The following is an 18,089-nucleotide window of genomic DNA, read 5'->3' as shown; positions in this document are numbered from 1 at the left end:
CACACGTGCATAGTGCACGTGACAGCAGTGGCTTAATGAATCAAACTCCCTGTCATCTACAGCGCAGTCCACTTATAACGATACCTCATATAACAATATATTGATTCATGCGTTTAGTCGACTTAAGGGTATCAACTTCAAAAACTGAGAAAAACAACCCATGTATAACAATATGTTATGACCGCATGTTATATACAACGATCAAAATTTTGCCTTTTCTACAGCGTTTTCCATGCAAACTGAGCTTGATGTTTGCGTTGTTAAGTTCTCCTTAAACGAATGATGCTGAGATGGATGATCTAACACCACTCGTCACTTCCGTTTGTTCTCCGGGTCCACCTCCTTCTTCGTGCTGTTTATCTGTCACCATGCAATTTTGCCTACTTAGCTTGCTCCACTCGACACTTTAATCCCTGGATGATGCTTTATAACTTACTGTATGCAGGCAAAATTTACGACGAGGCTTAGTGTGGAGGGGGGGGGGGGGGCTTTTATTAACAGAAACTGTTTCCTTGCCTGGCTTCAAGCTGAGCATATGGTTACTGTACCGGCAAGGCAAGAAGGGTGACGAGTCGTGGCAGTGCCATCAAATCAAATCTGTGCATTAATTTGAAAGGGAAGCAGCTGCTACTCTCCACAGGGGCACTGTGTTCCTTCTTTGATAGGTTTTGGTTGGTTGGTAATAACTTTATTGAATTGTCCTGCAGTTTTGGCGACCTGGGCTCAGGTCTCCCACGACGGGACGTCGAGATCTTGTCTCAGTGCCGCCTCACACTTTCAACATTGCTGTGGTTGTGCACACTGTAAAACTAAACAAATGCTAGCTTTAGCTTGTCAGGGTATCACAGGGGCAGCACTTTATACAGGGCCGAAATAGGACGTAGGAGTGAAAAGTAAGCATGACAACACTGGAATCGCCATGTTTGTCTTTCTTGTGATCATACTTAATACAGTCGAGTCCCGCTAAACGAAATTCACGGGACGCGTGAAAAATTTCGTTGTGGCGGAACTTCGTTAACGTGAAATTGTTATGTGTATACAGTAAAACCTCGATAATTCGAAGGTCGCCGGACAACGAAAATTCTTCAAAATAAGCGGATTTTCGAATTAACTGAAATGAATAAAAGAAAAGAAAACAAGCAAGAACTTGCCGCAAAAAGATCACCTTTATTTTCCATGTCCGAGAAAGATTACTCGAAGTATTCACTGATGCAGGATTACTTGGCGCGGTAGTTCACCGCCCCTAGTGCCATGCTCTCCAGCAGAGCATTTGCTTGCTCGACATTGCTCTGCAGGTGCCTATCAAGTTCCGGTACCCCTTTTACCGCGAGATGCTGTGGTACGTGCTGCAGCGCTACGTCCAGTGCCTTCTCGGCATCAACCACCTCACGTGCAATGAGGATGGCGACCCGATTGATGTTGCCAAGAGAGGCTCCTCCCAACAGATCCAGGCAAGTTGGAGCAAATGTTCTTGTCACTCTAGCTCTTGCCACAGTTATGGGTTTGCTTTTGAGAGTTTTTCGCATGTAACATGACTGAGCAGGGTCCGGTTGGGCATCGTATGCTCATTTGTAAATGTGCTACAAACCTCGGTGGTCCAATGGTGACTGAGCAAAAGACAGCACAGTAACATTGGTTAGGGCAGGAGTGTGTTATTTTTATTATCCCCGTAGCAGGACAAGCATTTCCTTGGCAAGGTGGTCCTGGTGCTGCCACAGAAACACCACTGAGCAATTTGAGCAGCTGTCAGTTGAAATGGATGAGCATACGCTGCAACATGGCTTGTTATGAAGTCCTGTTCAGGACATAGCCCTCAAATGGATCACTTGACAAGCTCGATTCGTTGGTGCAAAAAAGGGGTTAAACATTATATGCATTTGCTTCCTGACCAGGCGCAGCAGCAAGGCTCGACTGGTGGGCGCTCTTTTGATGGCAGCTCGTTCCTGGACCTGAGCACACTGTCGCCTAAGCCCAATGGTGCTGGAGCTGGCAGTCCCACGATCCCCAACGAGGACTCGCTGGACTCTGCAGAGGAACCATGCCGCCGGAGCTTTCCCCCAGGTCACGTGCACCTAACTCGAAGAGAGGTGGATGGACTTCGGGTCAGTCGTGGAGGACTTTGCATCTCTCAAGGCACGACTAGCTGGAATGGAAAGTTTATATGAGCTTAAACAAGTTTAAACTGAGTTTAAACAAATGCATGTTACAAAAAGAAAAGTTATTGTGGAGTGCATTTTTTCTGAACTATGTATTGCGATTGGTTCATAGGACACCAAATTCTCATGGCCACAGTGCAAGACATGCTGTTAGGAAAGGGATCTTGATCATACAGGATTAATGTGCATGCAGAAGTGTTGGGTCATTGATGCCCAGCATTTTATGCCTGCTACAGAATGACTGTTATTTGTGATATTTGTGGAGGTTGGTGAAGGGGTAGGTGATCGCTAGTGTTCGATGTCTCGACTTCCCATGGGTTAAAGTAAAAGCCCTTGAATTTTTTATTCTCTGTGCCACTGGTTTCCTGCAGATGATCATCCGCTGGCTTCAGAAGTTGCCACCCAACAAGAAGTTTGTCCCTGACTTGGTGAGGGACCCTGATGCACTGCTTGCTGATGCAAAGGTATAATTTTTTTTTTTTTTTCATGAGATTGGTCAAGCTTTCTTCTGCATGTTGTTTTGTGCAGCATGATATGACCAGAAAAGTCCAGCTTTAAATACAAGCACCTATGGGAACAGGGCTTCCTTTCCCACAAAGCATTTTCGAGGGACATTACAGGCTATAGCGAAATCAAGCTAGAGGGATAGATCGGGGCTCGAGAATGTCCACTATGCCACTTCTGCCAAGGTCTAGGTCAGGAAAGGATGTATGCTTTGAACAGGGTTGTTGCCATCACCCCAAAAAATATGGTACCAGTTTTCAATATCTAACGCCTTTGGTAATTGGTATGCAGCACTCAACTACTTATGTACAGGGTATGGACATAGTTTCTGAAAAGCTCCGTTTGTTCTAGCTTCACTGTTACTGCGGTGAATGTACTAATAAATACTGTAGAGGAATGTGGTTGCTTGGGCTGTGATTAGGTGCCTAGAAGAACAAGTGTGTGGTGCTCCTTTGTGTAAATTCGCATGTCTGAATGGTGGCGTTTATTAGTTTTCTGTGCTTGTGCCCAGGCCCACCTGTTACAATAGTATGTACTTTTCTCCTGCTGTTGCAGCGCCTGGTAAAGGAGCACAAGCATGATGATCCAGTGCTTGCAATCACTGACAAACCGGTGCTGTTCTGGTCTGAGAGCAAGGTAATGTCGAGCATGAAAAAAGGCTTAATCCTGGGGCATGGCTCTCATTGCATTACAGTGGAACCTCATTGATATGATTCTGCATAATACATTTTTTGGGATACGTTTTTTTTTTCTTTTCCCAATAATACGATTTGGTTGGCTAGTGCGTTGGATGATGTGATGATGTGATTTTCGGATGATACGCTTTATTTTCCAGTTCCCGTGAAGATTGTATCAACGAGATTTCACTGTATATCTTTCTTCTTTGCTGGCTTTGCTTAGAGCGTGGGAGTGAAGTTGTGCCACATAAGAAGATAAAAAGCTAGAAAAGGGACTTGCACAGAATGGTTGGGTTAAATTATCTATATACACTAAAATCTCAGTGATACGAATCTCGCGGGGTCGCGTGAAATATTCGTATCACCCAAAATTCACATCATCAAAACATACACAAAATCAAGCACAAATGAATTTATTTTTACTAGAAAGAACTTCTAATAGTGGAACCCTGTTGCTACATTTCTCGCTGCTGCGTTTTCCCGGCTGCTATGTCGCGTTTTGGCGGTCCTGACCTAAATCTCTTTGACTTCCATGTATTAAGTTCCCCGTGATACGTCGCCAATCTGTAATGTTCCTCTATCTTATGTCGAGTTTGAATGTGGCAGTCACGTAAATTTAGCCAGCTTGTACGTTGCAACAAGCAACTAGCACGTTGCAGATATGGCGCATCCGTGCGGGCGCCGTGTCTTGAAAGTGATCTGCGACATGCGCCAAGTGTGCGCCCGAGTGGACCTCATCGTCAAAGCGATCTGCAATGTTGACAAAGTGCTCCTAGTGCCGGTAGCTCGGTATGCGCTGTGCTTTCGATGTTTAGTTCGCGTTGAAGCGAGAGACAGCGCGAATTTTGCTCTCTGCTGCTGCTGCTGCTGCACTTCCTCATGCCAGCGTTTTGACAGCGAGTGGGTGTTTTTTGTATGTTATGGCAGATGTCTTTTTTTTTGGAGGAACTACTGAACTCAATATTTAATGTAATACAGTCGACGTCCGGTTTCCCGGACCCTCAAGGGACCGCGAAAACGTCCGGAAAATCGGGCAGTCCGGAAAAACGAATGCACGTGAAAACGCACATTTTTGGTAGGTATTTTTCGCTGACGGAGAGGGTCACGGCCGGAGTACAAGATTCTCATTGCTATTCAGCCAATGCATCGTTTAGGTGGCTCTGAAAAGAGCCGTTTATATTAAAAAAAAAAAATACGACGTGGCCGGCGCTACCTCATAGGTCAGCACTTGGGCGCAAAGAAGTCGCTTATTTTCTTTTGCACGGTCCGCTTGCACGCGATCATGTCTGCCTCAATTTCAGTCAACGTCATGTTGCCGCCGTACACCGATGACGTGTCATCAGTGCTCGCGTCAACTCCGAGCTCGTTGGCTGTGTAGGAGCTGGCTCTTCGTTCTCGGTGTCGGAGTCGTCGGAATCCTCCGTAACTTGACGAATGATTTCGTCATCGGTCAACTCCGCACATAGCTCGAGGTCTTTGTCAGCGTCGGCGAAGCCCTCAAAGGTTATCCCGGCTGGAATCGACACGCCGGCAGCGCGCAGATCGTCGAAGGCAACGTCCGCGGATGGCAGTTCGTCACTTCGTCAGTTCGTCCACGGAGGGCAGTTCGCGGATGGCAGTTCGTTCAAAGGCGCGGACGAAGACGAAGGAGCAGTCAGTGCCATCGCTGTAAACGGCGAATCCGCTCGACGAAAAGCGCAGCACGAAACAGCTAGGAACTCGGTGGATGCTGAAGGTCGGGAAACGTGATCACTGAAGATAGCGCGCAGCAGCAAACGATCAACCGCAGACACGACCGCAGAGCTGGCAGAGCTGACAAAACAACACGTGAACGAACACAGTGAGGTTTGGCTTGGCTAAGCTACGGCTGGCAACGGATTGACACGTGCGGTTTCGAGGTTACGGCAGCCGCGGCGCGGTGCGGCGGTGCTGCTGGCCACACCTGCGATGCGAGTATGGTGGGTTCGAGGATATGAAAACAACCAAAATGGCGGCGGCGGTGGTGACTTTGGGTTGGCGGTTAACAGTAAAAAGTCCGGGAAATCGGATGGCGAAGGCTATAAGCGTCTGGAATTTCGGACTTTTTAATACATTGAATCTATGGGGAACTTGACGGTGCCACAGATGAGTCCGGGAAATCAGGCATGTCCGGAATTTCGGGCGTCCGGGAAATCGGACGTCGACTGTACGTAAACAGAAAGCAAAATGAATGCACTTTTCACGCATAAAAGTTTTATTAACGAGATGTATGTCATAAAAAAGATATAAATTGTTCAAATGAAGATTGTGCGATAAAACTGAACAAAGTTCGTACAGACGCGCTTGTGTCTACTAACGAAAAAATTTTACGAAAATTATGAGATGTACAACATGTATTGCCGTCTACAGTAAAACCCCGGCGATACGATCACTGCTGGTACGAATTTCAGTGTGATACGAATTCGTAGCATTCCCCTGCCGAAATACATTGCTCTTAATACGAAAAACATCGGCTGTTACGAAAGTGTTGCCGCGCCGCTGCGGATCATACGAACGCACGAGCAACAGCGGTGGCGGCGGCCGAGCCAGCAGAGCGACCGGCATAGCGGGATGTGGGAGGGATCCATAGTTGCCAAGCGACTGGTCACGCGGCTGCGCAATCTCTCATTGGTCCCCACGTCGAGCGGACCGGACCACATCACAGCCTAGCTGATGCTTTGACCAGCGAGAAAGCCACGACGGCCAAAACGCTCCCTGCACTTGACATGCTGAGGCGTTCGGTGGCGTGTGAAAACATTCCTGAGATCGTGATGCGCGCGCACTTTTACGCCTTCCAGAAGGTGATAGTTGACGATTTGGGCAAAAAGAAAACGCAAGCGGATAGTAGAACCCCGTTGATGCGCTTTTCAAGGGACCGCGAAAAAAAAAAAAGTCGCAGTTTCGCCTGAAAGGCGATGCAACAATTGCGGTAGCAAATTAGTAGACAGCTGTATTAAGTAAGGATAGTAGTTTTATCGGCCGTATAAACTTGTAAACATTCGCTTACTAAATTAACAAGCACGGTGTACACGCGCACAGGTAAACACGAACTCATCTCGCTCGATGACCGTGGGAGTTCGCTGATTAAGGAAGGGTGACAGCAGCAGCTGTCTCTCACTTCAACGCAAAGTAAACGTCTAAAGCACAGTGCATACTAAGGTATCCGGCACTAGGCGCACTTTGTCAACATCGAAGATCGTTTTGAAGATGAGGCCTGCGCACGTCGCTGGTTGCTTGTTGCAACGTACAAGCTGGCTGCACCAGTACAAGCTGGCTGCACCGCTAAATTTACGTGACCGCCACATTCAAACGCAACGTAAGATGCAGGAAAACTACAGATTGGTGACGTATCAAGGGGAATTTAATACATAGAAGTAAACGTAAATTTAGGTCGGGACCGCGAAAATGCGACGGAGCAGCGAGGAACGTATCAACGGAGTTCCACTACAGTATAGACCACTTATAACGTAACCGCTTATAGTGCAGGACCGGATATAGTACGGTCTTTTCAGACTCCAGTTAATTTTCCCATAGCACTGCATGTATACACGTATCGCTTATAGTGCAGTTGCGGGAGACGAAATAGCGGTTACAGTGCGACTGCCGGTGCGTCTCGCGCTGTCGGGCGTGTTTCAACATTGCTGGCGCATGAATAGTTCCGTTCATATTTTTCGCCCGGCGTACCAAGCCACGCCAACCATGCATCCCAGCATTCCTCGCGAGGAGCGGGCAGAGTGATGCAATGGCGGGAGTGCACAAAAGCACATCTGTCGCTGCGGCTCTCTGTGCATTAACAAGCATGGTGTCTCGCACGCACAAGCAAACATGAACACATCTCACTCGATGACCGTGGAAACTTGCTGTCGGAACCCTATGGTGAGGAAGCGCGGCAGCAGCAGTGAGCGAATTGACCTTTGTGCTGCCGCTCATATCAAAGTGAACTAAGCCGCAAAAACACAGTGCACGGTGGACTGTGCCCCCATCGCAGATGGTTTTTCAAGATACAGCGCGGCCACTGTGGCCCACTGTAGTAAACAAACGCACCCCCCCCCCCCCCTCAAGCCTTGCGCGCGACGGAAGACAGTGTGCTTCCTTCCCGCTTTCCTCCCTTGCGTGCGCGAGATTGAGACGGGATCACCGGTTCACCCTCGCACGCTTTCACTCACACATACAGCATACAACGCGCGGCGACGATTTTATTGCCCTTGGACTTTATACGGAACCTCACGGCAACAGCTACGGCAGCTAGAAATGCGCCTGGAGTGTCCATATAATTGCTATCGCAAGAAAATGGTTGTTTTGGTTATAGTGCGGTACCGCTTATAGTGCGGATATTTGCGACTCCGGTGACTTATGTTATAAGTGGTCTACACTGTATTATGAATTTTCTGCTAAAAATAAATTAATTTTTCTTCACTTTTTGTGTATGTTTTGATGATACGAATTTTGGGTGATACCAATATTTCACATGACCCTGCGAGATTCGTATCACCGAGGTTCTACTGTATTAGGCACTATCTCAGAAAAAATCTAAATTTTTCATTGAACAGGTATTTTGCGACAAAAATTTAACTACAAGCACAACAGTTGGGCGTGTGGGGCTGCGGCCGCCGATGTTCCAGGCTGGTTTGCGTCGTCGTCGCTTTCGGACTCAAAGTCCGACGAAAAGTCAGCGTCCGCTGACTCGCTGCTATTTAATGTATCAATAAGATCAGCTGCAGAGGTAGCGGAATCGCGATATTTGCGATCTCCCAAAGTGCGCGCACAGTTTCCGGAGCCGGACGTTTTTGCATTCTGCTTTGACGATCGTGAAACTTCGGAGCGCGTTTAAAGATCACCACTTGGCGGGAAAAAAAGCGAACCGCTTAGCAAACAAAAATATAGTTTCTCCTCTTTCACGTCCCATGGCGCAGTGTGTCTGTGAGCGGCACGGAAGGTCTCGAAAGCGCCGTTTCAAACCATCGATAGTGGGCGGCCACTTTTTCGTTCGCCTTTGATGATCGCAAAACTTCGGAGTGCGTGAAAAAATCACCGCCTCGCGGGAAAACGCAAACTGCTTAGAAAGCTAAAATATAGTTCTCCACCTTCATGTCTGATAGCGCAATATGTCCTTGAGCTGCGCGGAAAGTCTCGAAAGCGGCGTTTCAAACCATCGATAGAGGGCTAACCATGCCCAATGGGCGCGGTACGGAAAGAGTTAAAATGCAGCTGCATCTTAAGACCAAGTGTTTCAGCCATAAAAGTTGGGTTTTGTGGCTAGACTCTGCACTTATCATGCGAAACCAATCCAAGCCCACTGCTGAAGATGCTACCTGCAGGAGGCCATAGAACAAAAGAGTCGAATGCATATATGCTACTGTGCCTTTGATGGAACTTTGGGTCTCTTAAATTTGTCATCCTATGCAAAGGACCGCCCGAGACGCTGCTTATGACAATGCTCATTGGCTGAAAGCAGTGCCCTGGGGAGTCCTTGGCAGTGCAAGAAGATAGATCGGAGTCCTTTCATGCGTGCCGTTGATGCAGCTTCAGTTTTGCTAGTTTGCCCGAGTTGGGGTTTACTGCAACACAGAGAGGCTTTGATTGCGCCAAATTTCTATTTGACACACTGTGTGGGACAGTTCAGAGCCAGCTTGGCAGATCGTTGGTTTGTCTTGTCGTGTCGAGTCCTTGACAACCATTTCTGGTGTGCAGAAAAAGAGCAAGCCACGAGTGGGTCTGCCCCCGCTGGGAGGCAAGGGGTCATCCAAGGGGGGCCGGGGCTCGGACAAGGACAAGAATGGGGCCCGGCGGCGGCGAACGCGCTGCAAGAAGTGCGAGGCCTGCCTGCGTGCCGACTGCGGTGACTGCCACTTCTGCAAGGACATGAAGAAGTTTGGCGGGCCCGGCCGCATGAAGCAGTCCTGCATCAGCCGCCAGTGCATGGCTGTGAGTAGTGCTTCTCTCTTGGCCTTCCCCTAGTGTGCTTGCCAATGCTGTTACCGCATGCCGGCGGTACGTTTAATGTGCCTGCACTTGACAAGCTGCAGTTTACTCTCGTTAAGTCAGGCTCCTTCCTGAGTTGCAGAAACTTTTGCTTGCATTATCTGAAGTTCGATTTGTCCAGAGTTGAATAGAATGAGTTCATTCTTGTGTAATGGTGCCACAGAAAGTGAACAAAATGGATAAAGACTTGCTGAACAAACGCCGTGCTTGCGTCCAGCGTGTCTTTATCCGTCTTCGTATACTTTCTGTGAAAACGTTGCACCAGAATCAACCTATACAAATTAGCCCAACTTTCACTCCATTGAAATAGTGTCTGAACAGAAAATTTGTTTCTCATATGAATTGCATGTCCTACATCTTAAGAATTTCTGTGTCCTTTCTATTCATCTCTGAATAAAATCAGATGCTAATGTAAACCTAATGGACATTCTGTGAAGGACAAACAAAAACAAAACAATCTGTACAAACACATGTTCATGATATTGCAGCTGCCAGCACCCTTGTGACAGACTCTGAGGCTCCATCTCGTAGCTGCACCTGTCAACGTAGCCTCAACATCAAACAGCATGAAGTGTTCATGCCTTATGAATGCTCACTCATGAGCTCATTTATGACTGGTTCTGCTTTGGCAAGACCTAATTGAAATGAACCAAACACCTCACTTGGAATTAAAATGCTTCAAAATACATTGAAACATAGTGGGTGAACTAGAATCTTGAGTCCTGTTTGAATTGCCTGGAACTATGAATTATCGTGGGTCTTTGGCTGTACTTGACAAGCAACCGACACATAGCTTTTTGTTTTGTGAATGTAGCGTGGCAGCATCTGCACATCGTTTCGTGTGATGGCAGTCCTTGAGTATATCGAGTTCATGGCATTAGTTGCACTTGCAGAAACGGTAGCACATTCTTTGTGCAGGATGCTGGGCTTGTTCCAGGAGAGCAAGGAATCTGCATTGACCCTGCATGAACTAGTAAAATCAACGCCCAATTTTTTTTACTCTCTCAGTGCCACTAAAACATAGTAAAAATCGGGTCGTTCGAAAAAATGAATGCATGCTTTTTACTGCCCCCAAGGGCTCAAATCGTCACAGGCACGTCCAAAATAGCTCTGAAGGCCTGCCAGTAGACTTATTAGGCGTCTCTGTGCTCGTACTCCGACAAGAGACAGCAAGTGCACGCATGTATAATTAATGAATACTGTGTCCCGTGGAAATGGCTCCTTTCCATTCTTTTCGGAAAAGCAAAATAAAACTTCACTTCTTGGTATTAGTCGCCAAAATACATTGCATATGCTTGACTGCGTAACACCACTGTATTGCGGCGAAGCTGACTTTTGGGCACCGACATTATGCATTGTTGGACCCTTTCCGCACTTCGAAGCCATCTGCGAGGATGACAAAGGCAGAATCGACGTCATTGCTGACAGTGGTGAATTCTTCCATGAAACATACGGCACAGATCAGCGGGAAGCTTGGTAGCGAACGTCGAAGCAGCTAGGCCTAGCATTGCCGCAGTAGCTACAGCTGTCAGTGGATCGGCGTACGAGAGCTCTTGGTAGCGAATGTCAGAGCAACTAGACCTAGCGTAGTTTTTAAGTGTGTGTGGCCGTTGTGTATGGGCATTGCAGGGCATGGGGGGCACTTGGCTGTGCAGACGCCAGATGCTGCCAAGTGGCATACAACATTCCACAGTCCAGGAACTTCTTGTAGTGGTTCTTTTCTTACTGAATTAGCAAAAAAAGATTTTTCCTCTTTGCCAAAGAATGATGCTGCCCCAGACATGGGGAAATCTCCTAAATTCACGGGTATGCGCACTTTCGTTTATCAGAAAGCCTTGTTTGTATGCACTCCACTTTGTCATTTTTCTCAGGCAGTATGCATAGTATTGCCACAGTGACGGGTAGAGTTGACAGGACTAATGGCAAATTAGAATTTATCCTGTCGCCTTTCTTGTGTCTGTCGTGTTAAAGGAACACTAAAGGAAATACTGAATCACTTTAGACTAATGAAGCATTCTTTCCAAAATTTAATTTTCAATAATTTCACTTGATAGGTGGTTTGTTTGGAGAGAAATTGAAGGTCAAAGTTAAATTATTCAAATGTCTTGCTGTAACCCCTGCACCAGTACGACAGTGTGACGTCACAGATGTTGGAAGTATTTTCTTTTATTTAGGCCGATTTGCCACAGTAATGGTTGTTGAAACTTGCCAAGTTCAGCCTTTTGTCTCTTTTAGTCATTCTGTACCGATGAAAAATATGTATGACCGAACAAACACCATCGAAATTCATGGTGTCATGGCGAGCTGGTGCTTCAATGTGGCATCGTCACTTGTCTTTTGTTTTTTCTGGCTTACTAAACATATTCTTACGATAAGAGTGGCTTTTTTTTTTTTTTTCGTATTGCAAAAAGGCAGTTTACCAATACAGCTTATTATGCTTTTTCATTTAGTGTTCCTTTAACGCTACGGTTATTGTTTCAAGTGTGAAACAAGCAGCGCGAGAACCTGTGCTGTAATTTTCACATTTTCGGATGCATGCGCCTCTTGCAGCCCGTACTTCCGCACACAGCGTGCTGCATGCTGTGCGGGCGAGACGGCTGGGAGAAGGGCGCCCCACAGCCCGGCTCGGACCAGGAGGCCTGCTCGTCGCTCATGGAGTGCTCCCAGTGCTGGGAGATCGTGCACCCAGCGTGTCTGGCCGAGCGCAACCCACATCTCGTGGGACTGCAGGGCAACGTCAGCGATGACTTGCCCAACAGCTGGGAGTGCCCAAAGTGCTGCCGCGACGGGAAGCCCGACCAGGTCAAGGTGTGCTTTCCCTCTGCTTTGCACCGGGGCTGCATTCTTCCTACTGCAAAGAAGGGGGGGGGGGGGGGTGCAGTGGCTGTCGCATTGGTCTGCTGCGGTAGCTCAGTGGCTACGGTGTTGCGCTGCTGAGCTCGAGGTAACACATTCGAACCAGGCCATATGGCCACCATGTTCTGACGGGGGCGAAATGCGAGTACACTTCTGTACTTAGCTTTAGGTGTGCATTAAACAACCCTAGGGGATCAAGAAGTTATTCGGAGTCCCCTGCATGCCTCGTAATCAGATCGTGGTTTTGGGATGTAAAACCCCAGAATTTTGTTCGCATATACAGTAGAACCCCGCTGATACGTTTTTCACGGGGTCTTAAAAAAAAAAAAAAAGAAAACGCAAGAGCCGAGAAACGGAAAAAACTGAGAAATGGGAGTAGTGTTGAACTGCACACAATATTATTTGAATTCTTACATGTGAAAAAAAGTCGGAAGTTTCGCCCGAATGCCAAAGCAACGATTGCGATAGCAAATTAGTAGACAGCTATACAAGTAAGGACGGCGTTATTGCCCTTGGACTTTATATAGAAAATCTATTAACCAAAACCAATTTTAGAGCCACAACACGTTGTAGACACCATCTTTAGATAGCAAATACGGATCTCAAGGGCCATACTTTGCTGGCAGAAACCGAAAATACGTCATAGGTGTCGCCCCCGGCACTTTGGGCTGCCAATGTCATTATCAAGCCACCAAGCCAAGCAGCATGAAAAGTCAAAATGGCCAATCGGGCCGGCGTGGGGTGGCAGTTCGCAATGTATGATGCAGGAATGGTCCCACAGTTGCGACGCAACACCGGGGTTACAAATGCATTGGGTTCTATGGGAACTGTGCCAGGACCGGGCGAAAACGACGCAACAGCCAGGAAAACGCAGCACCCGGGAACGTAACAGTGGGGTTCTACTGTATATATATACATAAATAGTACTGTCATACTCAGCTCCAGCATGTCCTAAGCACCTTTCTTCTCCTCTAGAGGATGTCGGAGATATTGGGTTGGGGTGCCTTGAATGGTGCTAGCTTAATTCTGTCTTCCTTCCAAAGAATTGGATGTTTGCTCTTTACAGAGGCTGTTTGTTAATGGGCAGTTGTTTGTGAAAGGGACACTAAAGTCAACTAAAAAGTCAAGCGAAAGTGATAGAGCAATGCTCTAGAACGTCTAAGGCGTCAATATAATCGCGAACAGATCTTTAGTAATCGAGGAGGTAAATGCAGGACACAATAAGAGACTCCCCAGCGACATTCCGGCACTTAACGAATGGCAAAGGCAATCCTCAAAAAAATTGTCACTAGTACTCAACCACTGGTATTAAAAAGATTATTTCGTTGGTTATAAGACAGACGAAAATGCTACTTGTCTACTTGTATTAGATTCTTAGAAAAAATACCTTTTTGGCGTTACACTTGATAACGATGCTGGTGGTCAAAAGGTTTCATTTTCGCTCGACTCCGCGCCGCACACACTTTCTAGTTTCAGTAGTTCCGTTATCGCGTAGTGCTGCGCTGGTGTTGCTGGCTCGCTAAACTTGCACTTGAATTTGCTATTCAAGCTTGAGAGTTGCGACCGCACGTCCAGACGATGACCAGCTTCGTCGCCCGACGTCGCATTGCTGGAGTCCTCCCTGCTTTCGCGCTCGGAAGAGCCGGTGTCGAGGCCGCCGTTGTAGTAGGCAATGACGCCGACAGCGCGAGCCCTCAGCAGCATGTCACGCTCATCGGAGCTTAAATCAGTAAACTCAAGCCCAGCATTGCGACCCAATGTGTCATTGTCAGGGTCATTAACTAGTTGGTCCATTACAATGGCCGTCAACGATCAGTGTCTTCACAATTCGGCATGCTCTTTACCTTCCGCTTTCGCACTGCCGTCGGCTGTCTTGGCTCTGTTTCGGGCCGCGCGTTTGCGCTTTCCGAAAAAAAAAAAAAAAGCCGTTGCGTTGTCTGCGGGCGCCGTTTTACTCACCGGTGGCACAACGTCACTATATGGCCATGACGTCACCACTCCTCGCTCGGGCGGGCAATTTGAATTGCGCTAGATGTACGTGGATGCTTCAGACGCAATTTTCTCTTAAAATGAGTATTTTCTTGGCGCGAAACAAGCGTTTCGAGGATTCTGGTATGATATTTCAACAGACCACGTTGAAATAAAATTTGCCTTTAGTGTCCCTTTAAAGGTGGGATATAGATGGGCCTTTATTGTTTAGGTTAAACCTGCCGGCGACTGTAAATTTAACTTGGCCAAGTGTATTCCGCGGCGACCTAAGAATTCAGTATGAGTAATGTCCATGGAACTGAACTGTATCTGGGTGTGTTCAGTTAAGGAGAGACTAAGGGGGGTCTCGAATATTTTTAGTTTTCAGCGAAATTTTTATATGAGGTGGGAAAATGTCTCTGTAGAAAGCAATCAACCTTTGTCTTGCAAAACTTAGCACGGATCTCTCGAAGAAAGTTCCTATCTCAGTAAAGGTGGAAAAGATCATTTTAACAACTTGCAAATTTTATAAATTTGAAGGCCTATCGCTCTAAAATTTGCATTGTACCCCTCCAAAATTTTTTCGGTAAATCTACACCACTAGTACTATTGGCCCACAGGAAGTTAAATTTATGTCATTCGCAATGTCTATTTGAAATATTGCCAAACTTTGGTTCTTGAGCAACTGCATCTGACTGACCCCGGAATCAAAGGTCTTTTTGGGCCATTTTAGCTAAGGTGATGTAGCTGAAAAATATTTGACAAATCTTCAAAAATTGTCTCACAAACTCAAAAAGAAGTATGTAGCTACACCACGCATTTATTTCTTTATAAAATTCCAAAAATGCCAAAATTACAAAATAACAAAATTTGGAGGACGATTTTAAAGTTTTACAGAATGCCCACCCAGGACTGGTAAATCTGGTACTGCAAAAACATAATGCAAATTTTATCGTAAGTGAGAAAATTGAGCCCATCTTAAGACCCATATGTATGGTCATCTCAATGATGTCTTGTTCTAATAATAGAATAAAAATCACACTCATATTCAATTCTGAACTCATTCTTTTTTGTTGTAGTGAAGTAGAATGACTCAGATTGTGTCTTTTTTGCCTGTTTTTAGCCAGGAAATGGGTTGAGCTTGAGTTTTCAGGGCTCCTGAATCCGTATTCCTATTACGGTGTGTTGAGGTGGTAAGCATGTGAGAGCGCGTGCAGTTAGATTTTAAAGGCTAGTTGGGGGAACCTATTTCTGGCGTTCCTGCATGATAATGTTACGCACAAATAATGTTAAGCGGCACGCATCCAGTGAAGAAAGGCAACAAGAATGGGTTGAGAGAAAAATCATTACAAAATTTTTCACCTTCAGTCTTCTTGTTTTCATCATCGCACAGGTTGTGGGCAGTCTTCAGCTGTCTGGTGTCCTTTTCATGCGTTTGCATGGCATGTTGCCATCTTCCGACCACTCGGAAGTGCTTTCACAATCACACGTGGGCACTCATTGCGAACTAACATTTGCTTGCAGCATGTTGCTTCTTGAACATATCCAGGGAGAAACTGCATGATTGCGCACTTATGTTCGCAGGCAAAGTCTCGCTTTCGTTCTCCTTTTCGGTTTGCAGTCCTCGGCATCAAACCTGCTTGACGTTTACTGAGTGATATTTCTCCCGCAGCCACGGCACACTCGAGGTAGAATGTCGAAAGGTCCACAGGATGGGAAGTCAGAGTGCGAGTACATGCCGGGCCTGGAATCAACGCCACCAGTTTCAGGCAACCCCGCGCTCAACTTGACGTTGAGACCGTACGAGGCGTCGGGCGAGCTTTGCACAAGCGAGCTTGATGCGTGCGGTGCTCCGCCAAAAAAGAAAGTGAGTGTGCGTTTGCCACTTTGTGGCCCATTTCCTCGTTGTGTTCCCAATACCTTTCTTGCGGACACAGATAAATAGAAATTCTTGCACTTGTGTGCCTGTGATGCACCTTTCCTGAAGTCGCCCTTTGTAGCTCTTCAAGGGGCTGCTGCTCATGCTTTAGGACAGAATATACATCTCGTGGTCAACTAAGATGCTAAAGGAATGGCAGAAGTCAGTTTGCATGAACAGCTATTTTTTGACTGAGGAAAAAAAAAGGAACTTAATGTTGCTTTTGTTCACATTCTGAAAGCACCTTTCTTCACTATGAGACAGTAAAAGCCCATTGCTTATTTGTATAGACAACAGGTTGGCAAGTTGGTTTACTGTTACTGTCACCTGTTCCTGAAAGTGTAGGCACTGCACTTGCTGTGTTTGAAGGATCAAACAAACGCAAGTCGTATTTACTCAGTTTATCTGACACTTACTTTATTTTAGCGGGGAAATGTACACGTCGCCTTTACGGGACTGGTAGAATTGATCAAATTATCTGGCAGGCCAGAATAAAATAGGAGCCAGAAAAAAATGTTTGTACATGTTTGTTTCATTTCCCAGTGTCTGCACGACTCTAACACGTCCCTGAGTCATGTGAACACCCAATTTTTGTTTGTTCATAGTATAAAAGATGATGTCCGCTCAATCTTCACGTACACACCAAATTTTATAACAGGAAATACATAGCACAGTTGCAATTTTGGCAGTAACAAATAAAATTAAACCTGTAGAGTATAACTTCACATTTTGGAAACTTGTTTACTCATAAAGTACATCGTTGACAATCTTGGAACAGCTTTTTATCACTGTATGCAGACCACAACATGTCATCCTCTGTGTGGTCCACTGTGTTTGACATCTGCATTTCTTGGAACGACTTTGCAATCATGGCAAATGGAATGGTCGTGCATACCTAGACTAACCGTTTTACCAGTTTGTCCTGCAACACATGCAGGTCTCTGGAGCAGTGAAAGCATGCGACGAGACTCGGTTGCCACCAACTTAGCATGTAAAAAACCTAATATCTTTTGGATGAGATTCTCTAAATAAAACCTAAAAGGCAGTGCCTGTCTCCTAAGTGCTCCAAGACAGACACTGCAGCTATTTGGGGCCACGATTAGGTTCACCAGTGTGTTCTGACCAGTCACGTACAAATTATCATCTGGTGAAGGGCAATGTATGGCTGCCAGCTAGGACCTTGGGTTGGGATCTAATTAACCGAAAAAATAGAATTGATCACAGGGCAAACTACTGTATTTGAATGCTTGTTTTTCACGAATCTGATCACTAGACTGTATGGTTGGTTTGTGCAGTGCCAGTTCACATTATAAACTTGAGTACATCCTACCTTTATTTTACCTCAAAAATATTTTATGAAGTTCAACCCTACATTACGTTTTGTGTTTGGATTCTTGTTTGTTGTGGTTGTGGGTATGTTGCACCTAAAATGTGTCTCCCCACCCTTTGGCACCTGCAGATCAAAACAGAAGGACCTCAAGAACTTCTCGAGTATGACGGCGTGCCTTTGTCAGACAAGCCGGTTCAGCACATGCCAGCAGCAGTCAAGAACGGAGATGTGAGCGACGAGGTGAGCAGGGAAGCTTAGGCACGAGAAAGCAGGGCTGCATTTTTTGAGCATGCATCAAACTTGTGCTCTTGGAGGGACATTTTGTAACACCGTCTAAATTATGTTACTCTAGACTCTCAAGAGCCGCACCCAGCATGGCAGCTCAAAATTCAAAGTGGCAAAAAAAAGAAAAAAAAAAGTCAAAAGACACCACACATGTCTTTGAACATTGTTGTGAAAAAGCTTTGAAGTCACAGGCATATGTAATGTCATGGATTGCATGGAGGAAGACTGTATCCACGAATGTGCTGCCGAACCGAGCCTGAGCAGCGGGGACAGCGAGATGGTGGGGACTAGACAGGTACCAGGTGCGTGACGTGCATGCGTGAACAAATATGTGCATTGTGAAAACAATGGCATTCGCCCCATTTGCAGTGAAGCTGTTAAGTGGGGTTCTGCAA

At 46.3% G+C, this 18,089-nt stretch overlaps 1 protein-coding gene across 2 annotated transcripts in view; it reads left to right on the top strand.

Moving 5' to 3' along the window:
- Positions 1-18,089, top strand: part of LOC119446592 (lysine-specific demethylase 2B) — a 54,047-nt gene that overhangs the window by 22,068 nt on the left and 13,890 nt on the right. For both annotated transcript variants that reach the window (XM_037711063.2, XM_037711062.2), the window contains exons 10-17: positions 1,296-1,451; positions 1,893-2,102; positions 2,528-2,620; positions 3,216-3,296; positions 9,047-9,280; positions 11,888-12,145; positions 15,834-16,028; positions 17,539-17,649. In XM_037711063.2, coding sequence (XP_037566991.1) covers positions 1,296-1,451; positions 1,893-2,102; positions 2,528-2,620; positions 3,216-3,296; positions 9,047-9,280; positions 11,888-12,145; positions 15,834-16,028; positions 17,539-17,649 — 1,338 coding nt within the window. The remainder of the gene's footprint in view (positions 1-1,295; positions 1,452-1,892; positions 2,103-2,527; positions 2,621-3,215; positions 3,297-9,046; positions 9,281-11,887; positions 12,146-15,833; positions 16,029-17,538; positions 17,650-18,089) is intronic.

Source organism: Dermacentor silvarum, chromosome 3 (genome assembly GCF_013339745.2).
Source record: "Dermacentor silvarum isolate Dsil-2018 chromosome 3, BIME_Dsil_1.4, whole genome shotgun sequence".
Taxonomy (NCBI): Eukaryota; Metazoa; Arthropoda; class Arachnida; order Ixodida; family Ixodidae; genus Dermacentor; species Dermacentor silvarum.
Note: the sequence above shows the minus strand (reverse complement) of the source record. Positions and strands in the feature narration are given on the sequence as shown.